This window comes from Panulirus ornatus, chromosome 7 (assembly GCF_036320965.1).
Source record: "Panulirus ornatus isolate Po-2019 chromosome 7, ASM3632096v1, whole genome shotgun sequence".
NCBI classification, from domain to species: domain Eukaryota; kingdom Metazoa; phylum Arthropoda; class Malacostraca; order Decapoda; family Palinuridae; genus Panulirus; species Panulirus ornatus.
Window position 1 is genome coordinate 30,084,582 of NC_092230.1, and position 23,748 is coordinate 30,108,329.

Sequence of the window (23,748 nt, forward strand, 5' to 3'; positions counted from 1 at the left end):
ACTTTATGTGAACTCAAGACAGATCTAGCTTTAAAAGCCAGCTCAGGTTAAGACTGAATAAGCCATCATACCCATTTCGAATCACTTCATAACCTCCTCTTTCCTAAGTAAGGCAAAGTTCATCTAAAGTCGAGACGGCTTTCATAGCCATTCATTCTCAGTCCAGGAACCAAGAAACACATATCGCACCTACTATATTCATCATATTATATATCCCGGTAGGGCGGCCCAACCAGAACAATATAGTCCAGGAGAGAACACACCAGTCAACACTACAGCATGACGATTATTTTGTCGCACATGAATTCGGATACCCGAACTATGAAGCTCAAGATTGTTTACATCATGTAGAAAGATTGCTTCGCCGCACTGCCAACGTGTGCACATCGCTGGAAACCGTTACGCCAAAAGCTTTTTCCTCGTTTACGATGAAGCTCAAGATAGTTCATATTGCAGCTTCCCCCCCAGTTGATGTGTAAAGCTTCGCACTACTCGACATTATCATTCATTCTGTACGAGTCAAATCTGTAAGGCACTTCAGAGCAGGTGACGATCGATTTCTGTTGTAGCCTTACCTCACAACATACAGTCCCCTGCAAATCTTTATATCTTACAATAAAGCCCATTGTAAGTTCAATATACCTAGAGAGAGAATTGGCTGCAGGACAAATCCCTGTGGCACTCCATTTCTCACGTTTAATCATTCCAGCGACATTGTCTATTGCCACGCTATATGAGACTTTATCTACAGCTTTTGGAAATACTAAGTATACAGCATAAGCCGTTTCACTTCCATCATGTATGCTGATTATATACTAAGATAAATCTAGCAATGTGGTCAGATACGACCGGCTGTTCCAGCAACAATGATGGGGCATGTATACCACTGGTGATACCCGTGAATGATTTACAATCTTGTCTGGCATTCTGGTTTCCACAAATTTGCCAACTTGGAACATGAAGCTAGTACGGCAATAATTTTCGAGGAAGAGTTTTGGTATCATGTGTTACACTGGCACACTTCCAATCCTGGCCAACTTTCCATGGAGGGTGCGACTCACGCAAAAGGAAGGTGAAGAGCTTCACTACTTAATTTCTAGTTTCATTCTTCTCAGGTAAATCTTATAAAGACCAACCACTTCATCTACTGTCACTTTGTTCACTGGTGACAGCATATCTCGATTGTGCAGATCAACATGTTACACACTGTTATCTATCACTTAACCGCAATGTAGCTGCAGCTACAACATTAGTTGCCTCTCCAATGGTGAACACACACACACACACACACACACACACACACACACACACAAATGATCTGAGCAATGAGTTTCTTCTGTACTAAAGTATAAAACTTTTTTTCAGCAATATACGCTCCGTGAAAACTAACCCTGCCGTTCACCTCTCTCTCTCTCTCTCTCTCTCTCTCTCTCTCTCTCTCTCTCTCTCTCTCTCTCTCTCTCTCTCTCTTGAAACTGGTCTTGCTGTCGTCGGTGGATATCCAACTCTGGTGGCCTTCAGCAACCCCTACTGCTACGCTTGAATCACTGTTCCCTCATATGTCTTTCCTTCATCCATCCATCTCCCCCTAGAGTAACCACCCTCCCACAAATATACTCGTTACCCTCATACAACGACTTATCAATCCGTCGATCCTGTTACCCTCATCCTTAACTACAATTCATCCATACCCTGAACTCATGGACATCCCCCAACTTTTCAACTCCTCCTTCTCCTCCTCTTGAACACTGGGTAATTCACTCCGTCACCAGCTATGACCGTTTAGTTGTCAAGTCACTCTGAACGAACCATCCACCAGTGACACCTGCGCAACAACCACTCCTCCGTCTGTAACCACTATTTCCTTGCCCGCAGAACGAGGCCCTAAGGTGTGGGAGTTCCTAGTTCGCCTGCTGGAGAACCCGTCGTCCAACCCAAGTTTGGTGATGTGGGAGGAAGAGTCGGAGGGCACCTTCCGCCTCATAAATCACGAACTGATTACGCGCATATGGGGAAGACGGTCCGGCAATCCTAACCTTAGCTACACCAACTTCGCACGTTCACTTAGGTAGGTTACTATATACCTTCGTCTATTTGGAGAACAAATATGTGAATAACTTTTGCAGAGACAGTCTTTCCGATAAATAAATGTACGATTAATGAATAGGAATAAAAAAAATCAAACACGTAGCCATAAATTACAAAAAAAAAAAAAATCTTAATGTATAAGCATCTGAGCAACTGTCAAATTACGATGCTAATAATACCATGATGCTGATCATGCCAAACATCTGCCGTGAGGTAAACTGTACACGACTTACATTTCACAAGTTAGCCACGTAAAGTCCAGACAGTTTTACGGTGCGGCAGTATATCAGAAACGTCAATGAGCATACCTCAAGCAATCACAAGAGCACATTTCACGGAACAGTAAAACTTTACCTTGACAAATCTATTCAAGCCTACTAAAATTTTCAACATAGAGCATACCATACATGTATCATAATATCGTGGCAACGCGAGTTAAAAGTCACATTTCGCGAGGCTGTATCTTCGTCAAGTGACGCGACTAGATTCTCGAAAAAAAAAAAAAAAATCGTTTCAAAGGAGTCCACAATGTCCGTACTACTGTGTGTAGCGCAATTTTGGTCATATCGTGACCCCTGGATGGGGCTAGAGTTGCGTAATAATACCAATAAATATTTTTTTTTTTTTTTTTTTTTTTTTTTTTCTTTGTCGCTGTCTCCCGCGTTTGCGAGGTAGCGCAAGGAAACAGACAAAAGAAATGGCCCAACCCCCCCCCCCCATACACATGTACATACACACGTCCACACACGCAAACATACATACCTACACAGCTTTCCATGGTTTACCCCAGACGCTTCACATGCCTTGATTCAATCCACTGACAGCACGTCAACCCCTGTATACCACATCGCTCCAATTCACTCTATTCCTTGCCCTCCTTTCACCCTCCTGCATGTTCAGGCCCCAATCACACAAAATCTTTTTCACTCCATCTTTCCACCTCCAATTTGGTCTCCCTCTTCTCCTCGTTCCCTCCACCTCCGACACATATATCCTCTTGGTCAATCTTTCCTCACTCATTCTCTCCATGTGCCCAAACCATTTCAAAACACCCTCTTCTGCTCTCTCAACCACGCTCTTTTTATTTCCACACATCTCTCTTACCCTTACGTTACTTACTCGATCAAACCACCTTACACCACACATTTTCCTCAAACATCTCATTTCCAGCACGTCCATCCTCCTGCGCACAACTCTATCCATAGCCCACGCCTCGCAACCATACAACATTGTTGGAACCACTATTCCTTCAAACATACCCATTTTTGCTTTCCAAGATAATGTTCTCGACTTCCACACATTTTTCAAGGCTCCCAAAATTTTCGCCCCCTCCCCCACCCTATGATCCACTTCCGCTTCCACATAAATATATATATATATATATATATATATATATATATATATATATATATATATATATATAAATATATATATATATATATAAAGGTGAAATCGCTATTCAGCGCCAATTTAGATAATTTTGTTTGATGGATGTTTTCTTTCTAAACATGCATCACTACATTTTTCACGGAAACAACCCGCCCCATCAAGTGCAAACAATTCATGAAGTTTATAAATCCCAACACCAACACAAAAATTTCGTCTCTGCTGTGCCATTCTCGACTACAGTGTGTCGGTGAGGAGGCAAAGATTCTGGAAGCGTTGAAAAATTTGTAGAAAGATAAGTTATTATTTGAGAGGGCGACATTGAGTATGTCTGAAGCTACAGTAGTCGGAAAAATGTTTTATGAATGTGAAGCATAGGCACGTAGACGAGGACACATGCGGAGGGTAGTTGTGTAGACATGAAATGTCTGAGGGCAATATATGGTGTGATGTGGCTTGAGCGTGTAAATAATGGAAGGGTAAGAGAGATGTGTGGTAATTAGCGTATGGTTGAGAAAGCTGAAGGTGCGCTAAAATGGTCTGAATCTATAAACAGAATGAGTAAGGACAAGTTGATAAATACGATATACGTGTCAGGAATGGAGGGACAAAGAGAGCAGAGAGACCAATGTGGATGTGGAAGGATGCAGTGAAAAAGTTTTTGAGTGATCGGGACATGAACATGCAGGAGGGTGAAAGGCGTCCACGGAATAAAGTAAATTGGAACGATATGGTATATCAGGGTAGACATGCTGTCGATGGACTGAACCAGGGTATGTGAAGCGTCCAGGGTAAACCATGGAAAGGCCTGTGAGGTCTGGTTGTAGACAGGAGACTGTGGTTTCCGTGTATTTCAGATGACACCTAGAGAATGGATGTGTGCGAATGCGGCTTTTCTTCGTCTGTTCCTAGCGCTACTTCGCAAACGCGGGTAACGGTGATCAAGATTGGATATATATATATATATATATATATATATATATATATATATATATATATATATATATATATATATATATTCTTTTCTTTCTTCTTTCAAACTGTTCGCCATTTCCCGCATTAGCGAGGTAGCGTTAAGAACAGAGGACTGGGCCTTTGAGGGAATACCCTCACCTGGCCCAATTCTCTGTTCCTTCTTTTGGAAAAAAAAAAAAAAAAAAAAAAAAAAAAAAAAAACGAGAGGGGAGGATTTCCAGCCCCCCGCTCCCTCCCCTTTTAGTCGCCTTTTACGACACGCAGGGAATACGTGGGAAGTATTCTTTGTCCCCTATCCCCAGGGATGATATATATATATATATATATATATATATACATATATATATATATGGTCTATTTTCATTCATCATACTTGATCGCCGTTCCCCGCGTCAGCGAGGTAGCGCCAGGAAGCGGACGAAGAATGGCCCATCCACTCATATACACATAAACATATGTAAAAGCCTATACACGCACATATTCACATATACATACATATACATACACATGCACAGACATATACATATACGTATACACATGTATGTATTCATACTTGCTTGCCTTCAGCCATTCCCGGTGCTATCCCGCCCCACAGGAAACAGCATCACCAACCCCTGCTTCAGCGAGGTAGCGCCGGGAAAATAGACAAAAAGCCACATTCTTTCACACTCAAAAAATCTCCAGCTGTCATGTGTAGTGCACCGAAACCACAGCTCTTTATACACATCCAGGCCCCACAGGCCTTTACATGGTTTACCCCAGACATTTCACATGCCCTAGTTCAGTCCATTGATAGCACATCGACCCCGATATGCCACATCGTTTCAATTCACTCTATTCCTTGCACGCCTCTCACCCTCCAGTAGGTTCAGGCCCCGATCGCTCAAAATCTTTTTCACTCCATCCTTCCACATCCAATTTGGTCTTCCGCTCCTTCTCGTTCCCTCGACCTCTGACACATATATCCTCTTTGTCAGTCTTTCCTCACTCATTCTCTCCTCATGTCCAAACCATTTCAACACACCCTCCTCTGCTCTCTTAACCACACTATTTTTATTTACACTCATCTTCTTACCCTTTCATTACTTACTCTATCAAGCTACCTCACACCATATATTGTCCTAATTCCAAAACATCCGTTCTCCTCCGATCCTTACAACCATATAATATTGCTGGAACTACTAATTCTTCAAACATACCCATTTTTGCTCTCCGAAATAACGTTCTCTCCTTCCACACATTCTGCATCGTTCCCACAACCTTCGCCCTCTTCCCCATCCTGACATACTTCCGTTTCCATGGCTCCATCAGCTGCAAAGTCCACTCCCAGATATCTAAAACACTTCACTTCCACCAATTTTTCTCCATTCAAACTTAAATCCCAACTAACTTGTCCCTCAACCCTGCTGAACCTAATAACCTCACTCTTATTCATATTTACTCTCAACTTTCTCCTTTCACATACTTTTTCAAACTCATTCACCAACTTCTGCAGTTTCTCACTCGAACAAGCCACCAGTGCTGTAGCAATGGAGAACTATATATATATATATATATATATATATATATATATATATATATATATATAGAGAGAGAGAGAGAGAGAGAGAGAGAGAGAGAGAGAGAAACAAAGTAGCCAGCCATCTTATCAAGCTACGGATCAATAATAATCAAGGAAAATTGTGGCCTGTTGCAGACATCACTACAAAAGCAGGAACCTGGTGTCCGTGAGGGAGAGGCAGCTAGTGTATGGTTTGGGCAACAGCGCTCTGCGTTATCTCAACGACCTGAGGAGCGGACGCACAAGTCGCTGAGGCCATCAACACTGCCCCCAGTCGAACGTCAGTCAGTACTTGACGGCGCAGCAGTGCCCATGCCATAGTCCTATACTGCCACTCGTACAACATTCGGAGCTGTGAAGCGTGTCGGAGTGGGGAAGCGGCAACCTCGTAAATATAACGCACATTGTACACGCAAATGTTGTCTGCCAGACCAAAATGCCTTTAAAATCATTTTTCTTCCCTGAATAAAAACCCTTTCCTTTTTCTACAATGATATGATCATCAGGACATATACAGTGTACAAATTTTCTCTTACTTAATGTTATTATTGAGGTAACTTTGTACAATATTATAAAATGATATTCAAATGCAGTGATATCCTTGCTTCAGACTTTACTAACATAACTTTAAGAGCAACACTGTAACTAGCAAGAACCATTTTATCTATAAAGCCTGTGTACGTGCTGCCTTGTCTCAGCTGTGTGGTGGATAGCACAGACACCATCACTGATACAAAGCAAAAATGCCTAAGTGTATTCGGCACAAAATGTAATACACTCAAATTCTATTCAGGGTAACCATTGTCCACACCTGTGTTCTTACGAGTTTGCACCTGAAGATATCTTGGTCGACGCACATACTCATGGTGCTACAAATGCCGAAATGAACAATAAAAGAGCGAATTTCAGCGCTGAATATCATTTGAGAAAATCCTTCCATTCATATAATACCTGTTGGATCCCATGCTCAAAAGCGGATGATTTCTCATCTCAATGCCATGCAATCTCTCACAACAGCATCACAAGCAAAGCACACACCACAAGGACAAAAGGAAATATCACTCTTTCACGTAAGTCGCACACCAGCAGACCCTATAGAGCCGGGAGCCTGCCTAGCCTGGAGAGTACAGAGCTCAGTCACGTCTATCACAATGCCAGCGAGTTGTACTTTCTCTCGACCCAGCAAAATGTTTTTAAGGCGCTCGGGTCATCCCCGACACGAGAAACGAGCCGACAATGTGTCTGCAGGAGTCCTGGTGTTCTGTATTTCGACTGGGTCCCAGACTGGAAGAGTCTTAGTAATATGGAGAGAGAGAGAGAGAGAGAGAGAGAGAGAGAGAGAGAGAGAGAGAGAGAGAGAGAGAGAGAGAGAGAGAGCAGCCGAGTTGTACGTACCCAGCCGTGATTAACCCAGCGGGCGCGGTACGCCGCTGCGAGCAGCGTTTACGAGGACCGACCACACAAGAACATGGATTGTCACCAGAGCCAGGACTCCCACAGGCACGGACAGTCCGTCTGCAATGGAGCAACGATCATATCTGAGGGACATGTGTGATCATCATGCTGTGCGGCAGGGAAAACAGTAGGCAGTTTGCATACGGACATCTTCCATATTTCGCCCATCAGTTCGATAACGGAAGAGTTATCTCGCCTGTGTTTACCGAGAGGCTGTCACGAGCACATTTCCCCCTGTGCACCGACCCCGCGTTCTTTTATCATCGCACGTGTAGCTAGTGCATCTAAAGTGCACGTCTCCTAATTTTCCCTAATTTGTTTTGACCGTTTTCTGCAGGTGTGCTGTTATGTTGAGCGCCACATGACTTCTACCTCTATCATCAGATTGAGACACCAGATGGAACAATGTTATCGGCCTTCCCCCGGCTTACAGGGCAGTCAGTGGTCACGCTAAACCTGGCACTCCTACCGCCCAATAGGGTCAATCTCCTATGCCATCTGTAGTGACATATATCTGATGAAGTCCATGTGTGCATAACGTCAGCTCCACGTGTATAAATCAATCAATATCTAAGACAACAATAAACGAGTGACGTGACGCAGTGAATGATCAGGTCACATGAGCGGGACCCGTCATGGTACACCATACACGACAGTGTATACCAGAGTAGTAGTACCATCAAATGCACACGTGGGGAGAGGTGAGGGTGTGTGAAAGCTGGGAAGAGGTGAGGGTGTGTGAAAGTTTGGGAGAGGTGAGGGTGTGTGAAAGCTGGGGAGAGGTGAGGGTGTGTGAGAGCTCAGGATCAGTCCCCAGTAATGGAACCGACGGCCGTTGGAACTCAGGTCCTCATGATATATAAGAGGGAGTCTGCCCGATGGTGAGCAGACTGTGACCCTCCCTCATCATGAGCCGTGGCATCTTCTGCACAATCATCTACGGTCTGGCTTAGAACCTCACGCTTACCTGAACAACATAGCTGTGTTTATGGTGCACTACATGATAAGTGTTCCTGTTGTCATTTACTTGTGAAAAAAATACAAACAGCAAATTACATTGTATTCGCAGCTCCACCTATTATGTTCTATAATATTCTGCCTCAGCAAAAATATGCAGCTGTTCTCATGTATTCTATCCTTTTTCCTTCAAAGATATTCTGGTTTGATCTATAAACATTTTTTGTTACATCATTTTAAGTCTGTTATTCGCTACATAGCAAATCATCCCTGATAATATATATCCCGTACCAGTATCTATAACGAAGTGTCATTATTACTATCATAATCGCAACGGGATTTGACCACGCTGCGTTATTCTCCGGACCAGGTTTTTATAATTCCACGTCCATAATAGTTCTACTTTATGTTTAAATTTTCATACTGATCTCATATTGTTCCTCTGGACACAAACATGACCCTACGAATACTACTAGCTCTTCCTCTACTATGATCCTGACGCTCCATTCCACGGGCCGGCCTCCAAAGAGCTTCAGGCTCCGCCCATGGACCAGCAGCTTCCTATCACCCTGAGCTTCGCCCTAGGCCACTCGCGTCACAATCTGAGGCTCCGCCCCACAAGCCGGCCTCCTAAAAGTCTGAGGCTCCGCCCATGGCGTAGCAGCTTCCTAACGCCCTGAGACTCCGCCCTCAGGCCAACCTCCTATGATCTTAAGGCTCCTCCCACCCTGAAATACCCCACCCCCCGAGGCTTAGATCCCTGGCCAGCTTCCAATTACCCTGAGGCCCCAGGTTTAGGGACAATGAATGATGATAACAATAATGATAATTATTCATATATATATATATATATATATATATATATATATATATATATATATATATATATATATATATATATATATTTAATATATATGTAATTTTCCAAGGGAGGGAACGGAGGGGGCCAGGTGAGGATATTCCCTCAAGGCCTCGGTCCTCTGTTCTTAAAGCTACCTCGCTAACGCGGGAAATGGCGAATATGAAAAAATAATATATATATATATATATATATATATATATATATATATATATATATATATATATATATATATATATATATTTTTAAACTATTCGCCATTTCCCGCGTTAGCGAGGTAGCGTTAAGAACAGAGAACTGGGCAACTGAGGGAATATCCTCACCTGGCCCCCTTCTCTGTTCCTTCTTTTGGAAAATTAAAAAAAATTGAGAGGGGAGGATTTCCAGCCCCCCGCTCCCTCCCCTTTTAGTCGCCTTCTACGACACGCAGGGAATACGTGGGAAGTATTCTTTCTCCCCTATCCCCAGGGATAATATATATATATATATATATATATATATATATATATATATATATATATATATATATATATATATATATATATATATATTTTTTTTTTTTTTTTTTTTTTTTTTGCTTTGTCGCTGTCTCCCGCGTTTGCGAGGTAGCGCAAGGAAACAGACGAAAGAAATGGCCCAACCCACCTCTATACACATGTATATACATACGTCCACACACGCAAATATACATACCTACACAGCTTTCCATGGTTTACCCCAGACGCTTCACATGCCTTGATTCAATCCACTGACAGCACGTCAACCCCGGTATACCACATCGCTCCAATTCACTCTATTCCTTGCCCTCCTTTCACCCTCCTGCATGTTCAGGCCCCGATCACACAAAATCTTTTTCACTCCATCTTTCCACCTCCAATTTGGTCTCCCTCTTCTCCCCGTTCCCTCCACCTCCGACACATATATCCTCTTGGTCAATCTTTCCTCACTCATTCTCTCCATGTGACCAAACCATTTCAAAACACCCTCTTCTGCTCTCTCAACCACGCTCTTTCTATTTCCACACATCTCTCTTACCCTTACGTTACTTACTCGATCAAACCACCTCACACCACACATTGTCCTCAAACATCTCATTTCCAGCACATCCATCCAACTGCGCAAAACTCTATCCATAGTCCACGCCTCGCAACCATACAAAATTGTTGGAACCACTATTCCTTCAAACATACCCATTTTTGCTTTCCGAGATAATGTTCTCGCCTTCCACACATTCTTCAAGGCTCCCAGAATTTTCGCCCCCTCCCCCACCCTATGATCCACTTCCGCTTCCATGGTTCCATCCGCTGCCAGATCCACTCCCAGATATCTAAAACACTTCACTTCCTCCAGTTTTTCTCCATTCAAACTCACCTCCCAATTGAATTGACCCTCAACCCTACTGTACCTAATAACCTTGCTCTTATTCACATTTACTCTTAACTTTCTTCTTTCACACACTTTACCAAACTCAGTCACCAGCTTCTGCAGTTTCTCACACACACACATATATATATATATATATATATATATATATATATATATATATATATATATATATATATATTATTTTTTTTTATTATACTTTGTCGCTGTCTCCCGGGTTTGCGAGGTAGCGCAAGGAAACAGACGAAAGAAATGGCCCCACCCCCCCCCCCCCCATACACATGTATATACATACGTCCACACACGCAAATATACATACCTACACAGCTTTCCATGGTTTACCCCAGACGCTTCACATGCCCTGCTTCAATCCACTGACAGCACGTCAACCCCGGTATACCACATCGCTCCAATTCACTCTATTCCTTGCCCTCCTTTCACCCTCCTGCATGCTCAGGCCCCGATCACACAAAATCTTTTTCACTCCATCTTTCCACCTCCAATTTGGTCTCCCTCTTCTCCTCGTTCCCTCCACCTCCGACACATATATCCTCTTGGTCAATCTTTCCTCACTCATCCTCTCCATGTGCCCAAACCACTTCAAAACACCCTCTTCTGCTCTCTCAACCACGCTCTTTTTATTTCCACACATCTCTCTTCACCCTTACGTTACTCACTCGATCAAACCACCTCACACCACACATTGTCCTCAAACATCTCATTTCCAGCACATCCATCCTCCTGCGCACAACTCTATCCATAGCCCACGCCTCGCAACCATACAACATTGTTGGAACCACTATTCCTTCAAACATACCCATTTTTGCTTTCCGAGATAATGTTCTCGACTTCCACACATTCTTCAAGGCCCCCAGAATTTTCGCCCCCTCCCCCACCCTATGATCCACTTCCGCTTCCATGGTTCCATCCGCTGCCAGATCCACTCCCAGATATCTAAAACACTTCACTTCCTCCAGTTTTTCTCCATTCAAACTCACCTCCCAATTGACTTGACCCTCAACCCTACTGTACCTAATAACCTTGCTCTTATTCACATTCACTCTTAACTTTCTTCTTCCACACACTTTTCCAAACTCAGTCACCAGCTTCTGCAGTTTCTCACATGAATCAGCCACCAGCGCTGTATCATCAGCGAACAACAACTGACTCACTTCCCAAGCTCTCTCATCCCCAACAGACTTCATACTTGCCCCTCTTTCCAAAACTCTTGCATTTACCTCCCTAACAACCCCATCCATAAACAAATTAAACAACCATGGAGACATCACACACCCCTGCCGCAAACCTACATTCACTGAGAACCAATCACTTTCCTCTCTTCCTACACGTACACATGCCTTACATCCTCGATAAAAACTTTTCACTGATTCTAACAACTTTCCTCCCACACCATATATTCTTAATACCTTCCACAGAGCATCTCTATCAACTCTATCATATGCCTTCTCCAGATCCATAAATGCTACATACAAATCCATTTGCTTTTCTAAGTATTTCTCACATACATTCTTCAAAGCAAACACCTGATCTACACATCCTCTACCACTTATGAAACCACACTGCTCTTCCCCAATCTGATGCTCTGTACATGCCTTCACCCTCTCAATCAATACCCTCCCATATAATTTACCAGGAATACTCAACAAACTTATACCTCTGTAATTTGAGCACTCACTCTTATCCCCTTTGCCTTTGTACAATGGCACTATGCACGCATTCCGCCAATCCTCAGGCACCTCACCATGAGTCATACATACATTAAATAACCTTACCAACCAGTCAACAATACAGTCACCCCCTTTTTTAATAAATTCCACTGCAATACCATCCAAACCTGCTGCCTTGCCGGCTTTCATCTTCCGCAAAGCTTTCACTACCTCTTCTCTGTTTACCAAATCATTTTCCCTAACCCTCTCACTTTGCACACCACCTCGACCAAAACACCCTATATCTGCCACTCTATCATCAAACACATTCAACAAACCTTCAAAATACTCACTCCATCTCCTTCTCACATCACCACTACTTGTTATCACCTCCCCACTTGCGCCCTTCACCGAAGTTCCCATTTGCTCCCTTGTCTTACGCACTCTATTTACCTCCTTCCAGAATATCTTTTTATTCTCCCTAAAATTTAATGATACTCTCTTATCCCAACTCTCATTTGCCCTTTTTTTCACCTCTTGCACCTTTCTCTTGACCTCCTGTCTCTTTCTTTTATACATCTCCCACTCAATTGCATTTTTTCCCTGCAAAAATCGTCCAAATGCCTCTCTCTTCTCTTTCACTAATACTCTTACTTCTTCATCCCACCACTCACTACCCTTTCTAATCAACCCACCTCCCACTCTTCTCATGCCACAAGCATCTTTTGCGCAATCCATCACTGATTCCCTAAATACATCCCATTCCTCCCCCACTCCCCTTACTTCCATTGTTCTCACCTTTTTCCATTCTGTACTCAGTCTCTCCTGGTACTTCCTCACACAGGTCTCCTTCTCAAGCTCACTTACTCTCACCACCCTCTTCACCCCAACATTCACTCTTCTTTTCTGAAAACCCATACAAATCTTCACCTTAGCCTCCACAAGATAAAGATCAGACATCCCTCCAGTTGCACCTCTCAGCACATTAACATCCAAAAAGTCTCTCTTTCGCACGCCTGTCAATTAACACGTAATCCAATAACGCTCACTGGCCATCTCTCCTACTTACATAAGTATACTTATGTATATCTCGCTTTTTAAACCAGGTATTCCCAATCATCAGTCCTTTTTCAGCACATAAATCTACAAGCTCTTCACCATTTCCATTTACAACACTGAACACCCCATGTATACCAATTATTCCCTCAACTGCCACATTACTCACCTTTGCATTCAAATCACCCATCACTATGACCCGGTCTCGTGCATCAAAACCACTAACACACTCATTCAGCTGCTCCCAAAACACTTTCCTCTCTTGATCTTTCTTCTCATGCCCAGGTGCATATGCACCAATAATCACCCACCTCTCTCCATCAACTTTCAGTTTTACCCATATTAATCGAGAATTTACTTTCTTACACTCTATCACATACTCCCACAACTCCTGTTTCAGGAGTATTGCTACTCCTTCCCTTGCTCTTGTCCTCTCACTAACCCCTGACTTTACTCCCCAGACATTCCCAAACCACTCTTCCCCTTTGCCCTTGAGCTTCGTTTCACTCAGAGCCAAAACATCCAGGTTCCTTTCCTCAAACATACTACCTATCTCTCCTTTTTTCACATCTTGGTTACATCCACACACATTTAGGCACCCCACTCTGAGCCTTCGAGGAGGATGAGCACTCCCCGCGTGACTCCTTCTTCTGTTTCCCATTTTAGAAAGTTAATACAAGGAGGGGAGGATTTCTGGCCCCCCGCTCCCGTCCCCTCTAGTCGCTTTCTACGACACGCGAGGAATACGTGGGAAGTATTCTTTCACCCCTATCCCCAGGGATAATATACATATATATATACATATACACATACACACACATACACATACATACGCACATATACACACACACACACAATATTCCTATGAGTCCACGGGGAAGATGAAACACGATAAGTTCCCGAGAGCACTTTCGTGTAATATCATCATCATCAGGGGAGACACATGAGAGAAATATAACAGGCAATTTGTATGCAACGAAGAGATGTAGCTAGGACGTTATTTGGTAAACATGCGATTGTCCAAGACAGACAAGGAGCGAATCATAAATTTACCATACGCTCGTTGTCTGTCTGTCTCGGACAGTCGCATGTTTACCAAATGGTGTCCTAGCTACGCCTCTTCGTTGCATATCAACTGACTGTTATATTTCTTTCTTGTGTTTTCCTTGATGATGTGATTATCACACGAAAGTGCACTTGGGAACTTATCGTGTTTCATTTTCCCCGTGGACTCACAGGAATACGCGCAAAATTGTGATCCTTCCCAATAAAAGGGAAGGGAGCGGGGGGCTGGAAATCCTCCCCTCTCACTTTTTTTTTAATTTTCCAAAAGAGAAGGGGAACAGAGAAGGGGCCCAGGTGAGGATATTCCCTCAAGGGCCCAGTCCTCTGTTCTCAACGCTACCTCGCTGGTGCGGGAAGTGGCGAGTAGTATGAAAAAAAAGAAAAGATATATATATATATATATATATATATATATATATATATATATATATATATATATATATATATATATTCCCATGTAAAGACTGTATCCAATCTTATATTGGACAATCGGGGAAAGATTGACGACTAGAATCTCACAACATAAGTATAGAGTTACGATAGCCCAACAGAACAATGGCTTATTCCACCATAAACCTGCGTTTGATCACCATATCGACTGGAAAGGAGTTAAGACCATAGCTAAATCAAATTGTCTTGGTGAAAGAAATGTAACTGAATCATGTATGATCTCTGGCACATTTGATCATAATGTAAATATGGCCTTTGGCCAATTTGAATGTGAGAAACTATTAACTGAAATAATTATCAAGAAGTATCCACCATATAACTCTGTCCACATACCATGTAAGGAGAGGAAGGTCAGACACGTCATGTCATCAGTAGACCTCACTGCTCACCTGCTCTCCATGGGGATTAGTGAAGCCCCGCCTCACTGCTGCCTGTGTGCTTTTAAGGACTTCAACACTTGTGCATTGACCACAGTGTAAGATACAGTGCACCAGTTAGTAATATCTAGTGGTACACACTGAAACATTGTGTACCGACTAAAAAGGGAAGTCTAATGATACAGGCTTGATCATCGAACTATAAGTGTAGATTATAGCAGTGACCAAGTGTAGCGAAGTGTTCAGACTGTGAGAGTGGATTGCAGCAGTGACTTAGTGAAGTGTTCGCACAAAAGTACTACAGTGTAAGCATCGACCGTTGTGTGTCTAGAACCCACGATCCCAGCTGGTCGGGCGCATCACCCGACTGGCCACTATGGAGGGTTTACGCTCTCCAAACCAGGACCCCCGTCTGCGACGTCAGGAGTGTGGAGACCCATGATCCTCGCAACGAGGTTCCACAAGCGAACACCGACGCCCCCTCTCTGAACACGGCCTATGCCGCGACCATCGACTCGGTCTTCAATCATTCCACCATCACCGCCACTGCCGACCAATGGGGTAAAGAGAAAACGGGAATAAGGAAACGCTGCCATGACTCCTCGGGAAACAGTTTCCCAGGACGCCCCAGGCGGACGAAGAGGGTGCACGCCACCAAGCCTGCGCCCCCTCCACCCACCAAACGGACAGCCACCGCATGTCAGCAGCACCCCCCCCCCCCCCAGCATCTCCATTTGTGGCCAGCAACAGTAGCAGATCCCGGCCCCACGGAATGCAGAACTCTTCCGTGCGCTCCCTATGACATCCCCCATTGCCACACAGGAGAAACCTCCTGCGCCACCCAAGACATCGGCGAAGAACGGCCTGCCGATCCCAAGTGGAATGATCCACGTGTCGGACCTAAGCAAAGTCCTGACCAACCTCGCAAAAGGTCTGGCAGCACTGCTGGGCCACAGGATCCAAGCGACACAGCTCTCCGCCCTGATGGGGAGCGTACTTGGACAAGTGGCCACAGTCCCCGCTTCAGCCAACAACCAGCAAACCCATAGCCCCCCCCCCCCCCCCTTCCAATTAACGACCCCACACCCGCGCTGGAACAAATAAAAGTAACAGCCGAGGTGCACTCCACCCTAAAGAGAGAGAACAACCGCAGCCGCAAAGAAGAGAAGGCCTCAACGCTCCCCAAACAGGAGGTTCACTTCACTGTACCCCTGCGTCAAGAGAAGGCCAGCGAGAAACCGTAACAAGATGTGGAGGAAATGGACCTCATACAGCTGGTCACCAAGCCGGAACCTCCTACCACGAAAACTCAAGGTCCAGCTCACAAATGGACAGAAGCATCACCTTTAAGATTCTGTCATGGAATATTCAGGGAATAAAGAACAAAACACACCTCCTCCAAGCAGCAGCATACAGTGAAGGCCTCGACAGCATACTCCTTCAAAAGACACTCCTCCAGGAGAACCAAAGCTTCCGCTTCAGTGGCTAAAAGGTGCATAGAAAGCACTGGTCAAGCAACGACTAGAAGCTGCATGATCCTAGTCAGGTCGCACATCCCAAGTATAGAGGTCGTGCACCTGATACCTGATACGTCGAAGCGTAGGCCATAAGAGTCACACTGCAGGACCGTGACATCATCATCTATAACATCTACAAGAGCCAGAGGGGCTCTCTAGAAATCACGGAATTATTTGCATCGGCCGCACACAACGCTATGCTAGTAAGGGGAGATTTCAATGCTCACCATCCCTTCCTCAACTCAACGAGGACCACCAATGAGGATGGGCTACACCTCTACCACACACTGCTTGACACTCCAGGCATTACCATCCTCAACAGCGGCGAACCAACCTACATCAGGGGAGGGAGACTTGACCTCACCTTCCGCTTCCGCTTCCTAAAAGATTCAGTCCGCTGGCAATTGTACCCTTCTCTCACCAGCAACCACTTTGCCACGCTGACCATTTTATCGGTCAAGCTCCCTCCGCCTCCATCAATGAGATGGAGGTACAACACTCAAAAAGCCAACTGGAACTTTTCAGAAGCAAGATTAAGACAAGGCAAGATGAGCACCAACAGCAAGCGGGCATCACACACACAGACGACAGTCGCTTACACGAGGAATTAGTTCGAGCCCTTCAAGATGCAGTAGACCTGGCCATACCCAAGACCTAGCCCTCAGCCAGACGACACCAAGACCATTGGTACTACTGCAGCAGAGTGAAGGAGCTCAACAACAGGGTAAACAAGGCTAGAAAAGTATACAGAAAACACCCCACTGATGCAAACAGACACCTTCTACACGATACAATCCAGCACACCAAAGAAACTAGAGGAATCAAGAAGGCAAGCTGGCTTAAATGGTGCTCTGAGCTGAACGAGCACACCTCCCTCGGCAGAATGTGGGGCAAGATCAAGAGAGCATCTGGCAAGACTGTACCGCCACCACCGGCTCACCCCAGGCAGAGAGGCTTGCGGGTCTCTTCTCCGACCAAGCAGCCTACACAGGCAGAAGAAACACATAAAAGACTCGGACAGGGTAGGACACAACGCATACGGGAGGCAAACAGCAGAAAAGACACGACGGACAGGGCCTTCAACAAGCAAGAACTGCAAAAAGTTATGAAACGGAGCATGGACACAGCACCAAGGGCCGACAGAAATACTTACTCCATGCTTACGCCAAGCTGGAGAAGCTGGACACGAGCCACTGCTGCAGGTCATCAACGCCTCGTGGACAGCATAAAAACTTCCACTGGAATGGAAAAACCGTTACGCCAATAATCTCCAGCTGATACTGCGAGGGCGCAAGAGATTCGCCAACGCCCAACACGCACTCAAGCTGGTTGAAAAAGAGTGCAACAGACTGGGCCTCAAGATCAACCCTGCCAAAAAAAGAGTGCAGCAGACTGGGCCTCAAGATCAACCCTGCCAAAACAAGGGCGATGGCCCTCTGCTCCACGAGGCTGGCCAGACAGGATGCTCTCCATTCAGGGAACGCCGGTAACCTGGGCCGACACCCGCCAGTGTCTTGGAGTGAGGTTTGTCCGAAACCTCAGCTTCAGGAGGCAGCTTCAGTATCTCCGACAAAGAACACAAGACAGAGGAAACATAAAGAGGTCGCTGACAGGCCCAGCCGCTGGGGCTAACATGGAGGTGCTCAAGACCTACTACACCGCCGCCATCAGATCGCTGGTAGACTGCTATGCTCCAGCACTCATTGGCCTGAGGGATGACCAGGTGACCAACATGGAGGTCATCCAAAATGATGCACTCAGCACCATGCTGGGAGCTCCCATGTGGACCAGGATCTGCAACATGCGGATGGAGACTGAGCTGCCACCCCTAGCAGCAAGAGTCAAGCAAACGACAGCGTTGACTCTAGCTTAGATCTGGAGGTCACATAAGCCTAAAACCACGAAGGCCAAAGTTCGGACTGCCCTTCACCTAGACCAAAGGGTACGAGGAATCTCCTGGACGCACTAGGCGGCCAATGCCATCCAAGCCTTTCACCACACCACACCATCGGTATAGTTTACCGCCTCCATGGGACCCTCCAACAGCCACCTTCGCAGTCACAACATTGGGAGACAAGAAGTCCAGCCTCCAGCAGGAAGACCTGAAAAGACTGGCTTTGAGAACCATGGCCACCGAGACACCTGCTGAAGCTGTAGCATACTTCACAGACGGCTCAATGGACCAGACAGATGAGAGAAAGTCGGGAGCGGCCTTCCACACCCAAGGTCATACTCGCCTCTGGAGGCTGCCAGATGGCTGCTCCACACTACAGACAGAGCTGGTAGCCATCTCCAAAGCCCTGGAACACGCAGCCACCACGCACTCGAAGCCCGTGATAATACACGGACTCCAAGTCATCAGCGCAAGCACTGCAACATTATGCTTATCGTCTCGATCCTCCCTCTACTTAAAGAGCGACAGCGACGTCCCGTCACCATACATGTGTGTGTGTGTGTGTGTGAACAGGGCACGTGGAGCGGCCTGGGTAAACCATGGAAAGGTCTATGGGGCTGGTTATACAGAGGTAGTTGTTGTTTCGGTGCATTACATTACACATACACAGAGATTGGATGTTAGCGGAGGAGCCCATGCCTCGCAACCATATAACATTGTTGGAACCACTGTTCCTTCAAACATACCCATTTTTGCTCTCAGAGATAACGTTCTCGCCTTCCAAACATTCTTCAACGCTCCCAGAACTTCGCCCCCTTCCCCATCCTGTAACTCACTTCCGCTTCCATGGTCGCTTCCGCTGCTAAGTCCATTCCCAGATATCTAAAACATTTTACTTCCTCCAGTTTTTCTCCATTCAAACTTACCTCCCAATCAACTCGTACCTCAACCCTACTGAACCTAATAATCTTGCTCTTATTTACATTTACTATCAACTTTCTGCTTTCACACACTTTACCAAACTTAGTCACCAACTTCTGCAGTTTCTCACTCAAATCAGCCAACAGCGCTGTATCATCAGCGAACAACAACTGACTCACTTACCGAGCCCTCTCATCCACAACAGACTGCATACTTGCCCCTCTCTCCAAAATTCTTGCGTTCAGCTCCCTAACCACCCCATCCATAAATGAATTAAACAACCATGGAGACATCACGCACCCCTGCCGCAAACCGACATTCACTGGGAACCAATCACATTCCTCTCTTCCTACTCGTATACATGCCTTACATTCTTGGTAAAAACTTTTCACTGCTTCTAGCAACTTACCTTCCACATCATATACTCTTAAAACCTTCCACAAGCATCTCTATCAACCCTATCATATGCCCTCGCCAGATCCATAAATGCTACATACAAATCCATCTCTTTTTCTAAGTACTTATCATATACATTCTTCAAAGCAAACACTTGACCCACACATCCTCCACCACTTCTGAAACCACACTGCACTTCCCCAATCTGATGCTCTGTACATGCCTTTACCCTCTCAATAAATACCCTCCCATGTAATTTCCCAGGAATACTCAACAAACTTATGCCTCTGTAATTTGAACACCCACCTCTATCCCCTTCGCCTTTGTGCAATGGCACTATGCACGCATTCCGCCAATCCTCAGACACTTCACCATGAGCCATACATACATTGAATATCCTTGCCAACGAATCAACAACACAATCATCCCCTTTTTTAATAGATTCCACTGCAATACCATCCAAACCCGCAGTCTTGCCGGCTTTCATCTTTCGCAAAGCTTTCACTGCCTCTTCTCTGTTTACCAAACCATTCTCCCTAATCCTCTCACTTCGCACACCGACTGAAACACCCTATATCTGCCACTCTCTCTAACACATTCAACAAACCTTCAAAATACTCACTCCATCTCCTTCTCACTTCATCACTACTTGTTATAACCTCCCCATTTGCCCCCTTCACCGATATTCCCATTTGTTCTCCTGTCTTACGCACTTTATTTGCCTCCTTGCAAAACATTTTTTATTCTCCCTAAAATCTAATGATATTCTCTCACCCCAACTCTCATTTTCCCTCATTTTCACCTCTTGCACATTTCTCTTGACCTCCTCCCGCTCCCTTTTATACATCTCCCAGTCATTTGCACTACTTCCCTGCAAAAATCGTCCAAACGCCTGTCTCTTCTCTTCCACTAACAATCTTACTTCATCCCACCAATCACTACCCTTTCTAATCTACCCACCTCCCACCTTCCTCATGCCACAGGCATCTTTTGCCCAAGCCATCACTGCTTCCCTAAATACGTCCCATTCCTCCACCTCTCCCCTTACCTCATTTGCTCTCGACTTTTGCCATTCTGCACTCAATCTCTCTTGATACTTCCTCAGACAAGTCTCCTTTCCAAGCTCACTTACTCTCGCCACTCTCTTCTCCCAAACATTCTCTCTTCTTCTGAAAACCTTTACAAATCTTCACATTTGCCTCCACAAGATAGTGATCAGACATCCCTCCAGCTGCCCGTCTCAGCACATTAACATCCAAAAGTCTCTTTGTTACACGCCTATCAATTAACACAATCCAATAACGCTCTCTGGCCATGTCTCCTACTCACGTAGGTATACTTATGTATATTCCTCTTTGTAAACCAGGCATTCCCAATCACCAGGCGAGAACGTTATCTCGGAAAGCAAAAATGGGTATGTTTGAAAGAACAGTGGTTTCATCAATGCTATATGGTTGCGAAGCGTGGGCTATAAATAGAATTGTGCGGAGGAGGGTGGATGTGTTGGAAATGAGATGTTTGAGGACAATATGTGGTGTGAGGCGGTTTGATCGAGTAAGTAATGAACGGGTAAGAGAGATGTTTGGTAATAAGAGTGTGGTTGAGAGAGCAGAAGAGGGTGTATTGAAATGGTTTGGTCACATGGAGGAAAGATTGACAAAGAGGATATATGTCAGAGGAGGAGGAAACGAGAAATGGGAGACCAAATTGGAAGTGGAAGGATGGAGTGAAAAAGATTTTGAGTGATCGGGGCCTGAACCTGCAGGAGGATGAAAGGCGTGCAAGGAATAGAGTGAATTGGAATGATGTGGTATACCGGGGTCAACGTGCTGTCAATGGATTGAACCAGGGCGTGAAGCGTCTGGGGTAAACCATGGAAAGTTTTGTGGGGCCTGGATGTGGAAAAGAAGGTGTGGTGTCGGTGCATTATACATGACAGCTAGAGACTGAGTGTGAACGAATGTGGCCATATATATATATATATATATATATATATATATATATATATATATATATATATATATATATATATATATATATATATATATAACTAAATGAGCAAAATTGGACGTGTAAAACAAAACCAGCTGATGAAAAATCATTTCTAATCGAAGAAGTTTACATCCAAAATGAGATGGATGGGCTAAATGGAACTCATTCATAGTCTTGCATCTTACTGTATGAGGAACAGAAGCCTGCTCTAATTTTCCTTTATTTTATGTTTGATTAATTAAACTTGCAAAGATTTTTTACCCCATGAATAAATTTAACAACCGTCTGTCGACCCCTTGCCACCTATCGACCTCCTGCAAAGTTCCAACGACCACCAACCTGCACCTTTCACTTACCTGTTCCTCCAACGACCACCAACCTGCACCTTTCACTTACCTGTTCCTCCAAAGACGCAGTCGAGAAATAGGACTGGGGTTGACTGTCGTCAGGCTGCTGTTTACCAATAATGCTTATCTAGTGTTACAATTCTAGCGGAGCTGGAGCCGCTACAAGCCAAACCACTAAAGTGGGACTTTAAACTTATATCAATGTAAAACACAAATTCGAAAATAAAAAGAAATCGTTGTTTATGCCCAGTTGTTTGTGCAGTAACATTAAAAACATTTCATTTTACTATCATTACTACTACTAGTAGAACTACTAAAAATAATTTTTAGGGTAAAGTATATATATATATATATATATATATATATATATATATATATATATATATATATATATATATATATATAGACCCTACGAGGCATGTGCGTCCCTTCGTCTCACTGTCTGTGAACGACGGACGAACGTGGTTGGCTAGACCTACCTTAGATAGCCGAGGGCGTGGCCTCGCTTGCAAGTTGAGCGCGAGTGCCTGCTGGAAGGGAAGGATAGGAGCCCGTTCCCTCACACACACACACACACACACTGAGGGAGGAGATACCAGAACCATCAGTCACGAAGTAATATACATCATTGAAGAACTTGTGATAATCCAATTATACATCGATGTACTAATTTCCCATAAGATGATGCTTTTATCAAATTGTATACGATACAAAATTAAATTCTTTATAGCTAGAGGCCCAATTCAAGATCAGAAAGTATAAGAATTATAAGTTAAAAATAAGATATCACATACAAGTACCATCTATTTCAGTATGCATATTATACTTTGTCGCTGTCTCCCGCGTTAGCGAGGTATCGCAAGGAAACACGAAAGAATGGCCCAACCCACCCACATACACATGTATATACATACGCATCCACACACGCACATATACATACCTATACATCTCAACGTACACATATATATATACACACACAGACATATACATATATACACATGTACATAATTCATACTGTCTGCCCTTATTCATCCCGCCGCCACCCCGCCACACATGAAATGATAACTCCCTCCCCCCGCATGTGCGCGAGGTAGCACTAGGAAAAGACAACAAAGGCCACATACGTTCACACTCAGTCTCTAGCTGTCATGTAATAATGCACCGAAACCACAGCTCCCTTTCCACATCCAGGCCCCACAGAACTTTCCATGGTTTACCCCAGACGCTTTTTTTTTTTTTTTTTGCTTTTATACATATTCGCAATTTCCTGCGTTAGCGAGGTAGCGTTAAAAACAGATGACTGAGCCTCGGAAGGAACATCCTCACTTGGCCCCCTTCTCTGCTCCTTCTTTTGGAAAAAGTAAAACGGGAGGGGAGGCTTTCCAGCCCCCCGCTCCCTCCC

At 44.6% G+C, this 23,748-nt stretch overlaps 2 protein-coding genes across 3 annotated transcripts in view; one reads left to right on the forward strand and one right to left on the reverse strand.

The window, feature by feature from the left end:
- LOC139749342 (ETS-related transcription factor Elf-5-like) overlaps positions 1 to 7,172 on the forward strand; it is a 45,571-nt gene extending 38,399 nt beyond the window's left edge. Inside the window, exons 4-5 of the mRNA XM_071663061.1 lie at positions 1,876 to 2,068; positions 6,146 to 7,172. Coding sequence (XP_071519162.1) covers positions 1,876 to 2,068; positions 6,146 to 6,263 — 311 coding nt within the window. The 3' untranslated portion in view covers positions 6,264 to 7,172. The remainder of the gene's footprint in view (positions 1 to 1,875; positions 2,069 to 6,145) is intronic.
- LOC139749490 (uncharacterized) overlaps positions 1 to 22,927 on the reverse strand; it is a 225,073-nt gene extending 202,146 nt beyond the window's left edge. For both annotated transcript variants that reach the window (XR_011712980.1, XM_071663411.1), the window contains exon 1: positions 22,826 to 22,927. The gene's annotated coding sequence lies outside the window, so the exon portion shown is untranslated. The remainder of the gene's footprint in view (positions 1 to 22,825) is intronic.
- Between the last annotated feature and the right edge of the window lie 821 nt (positions 22,928 to 23,748).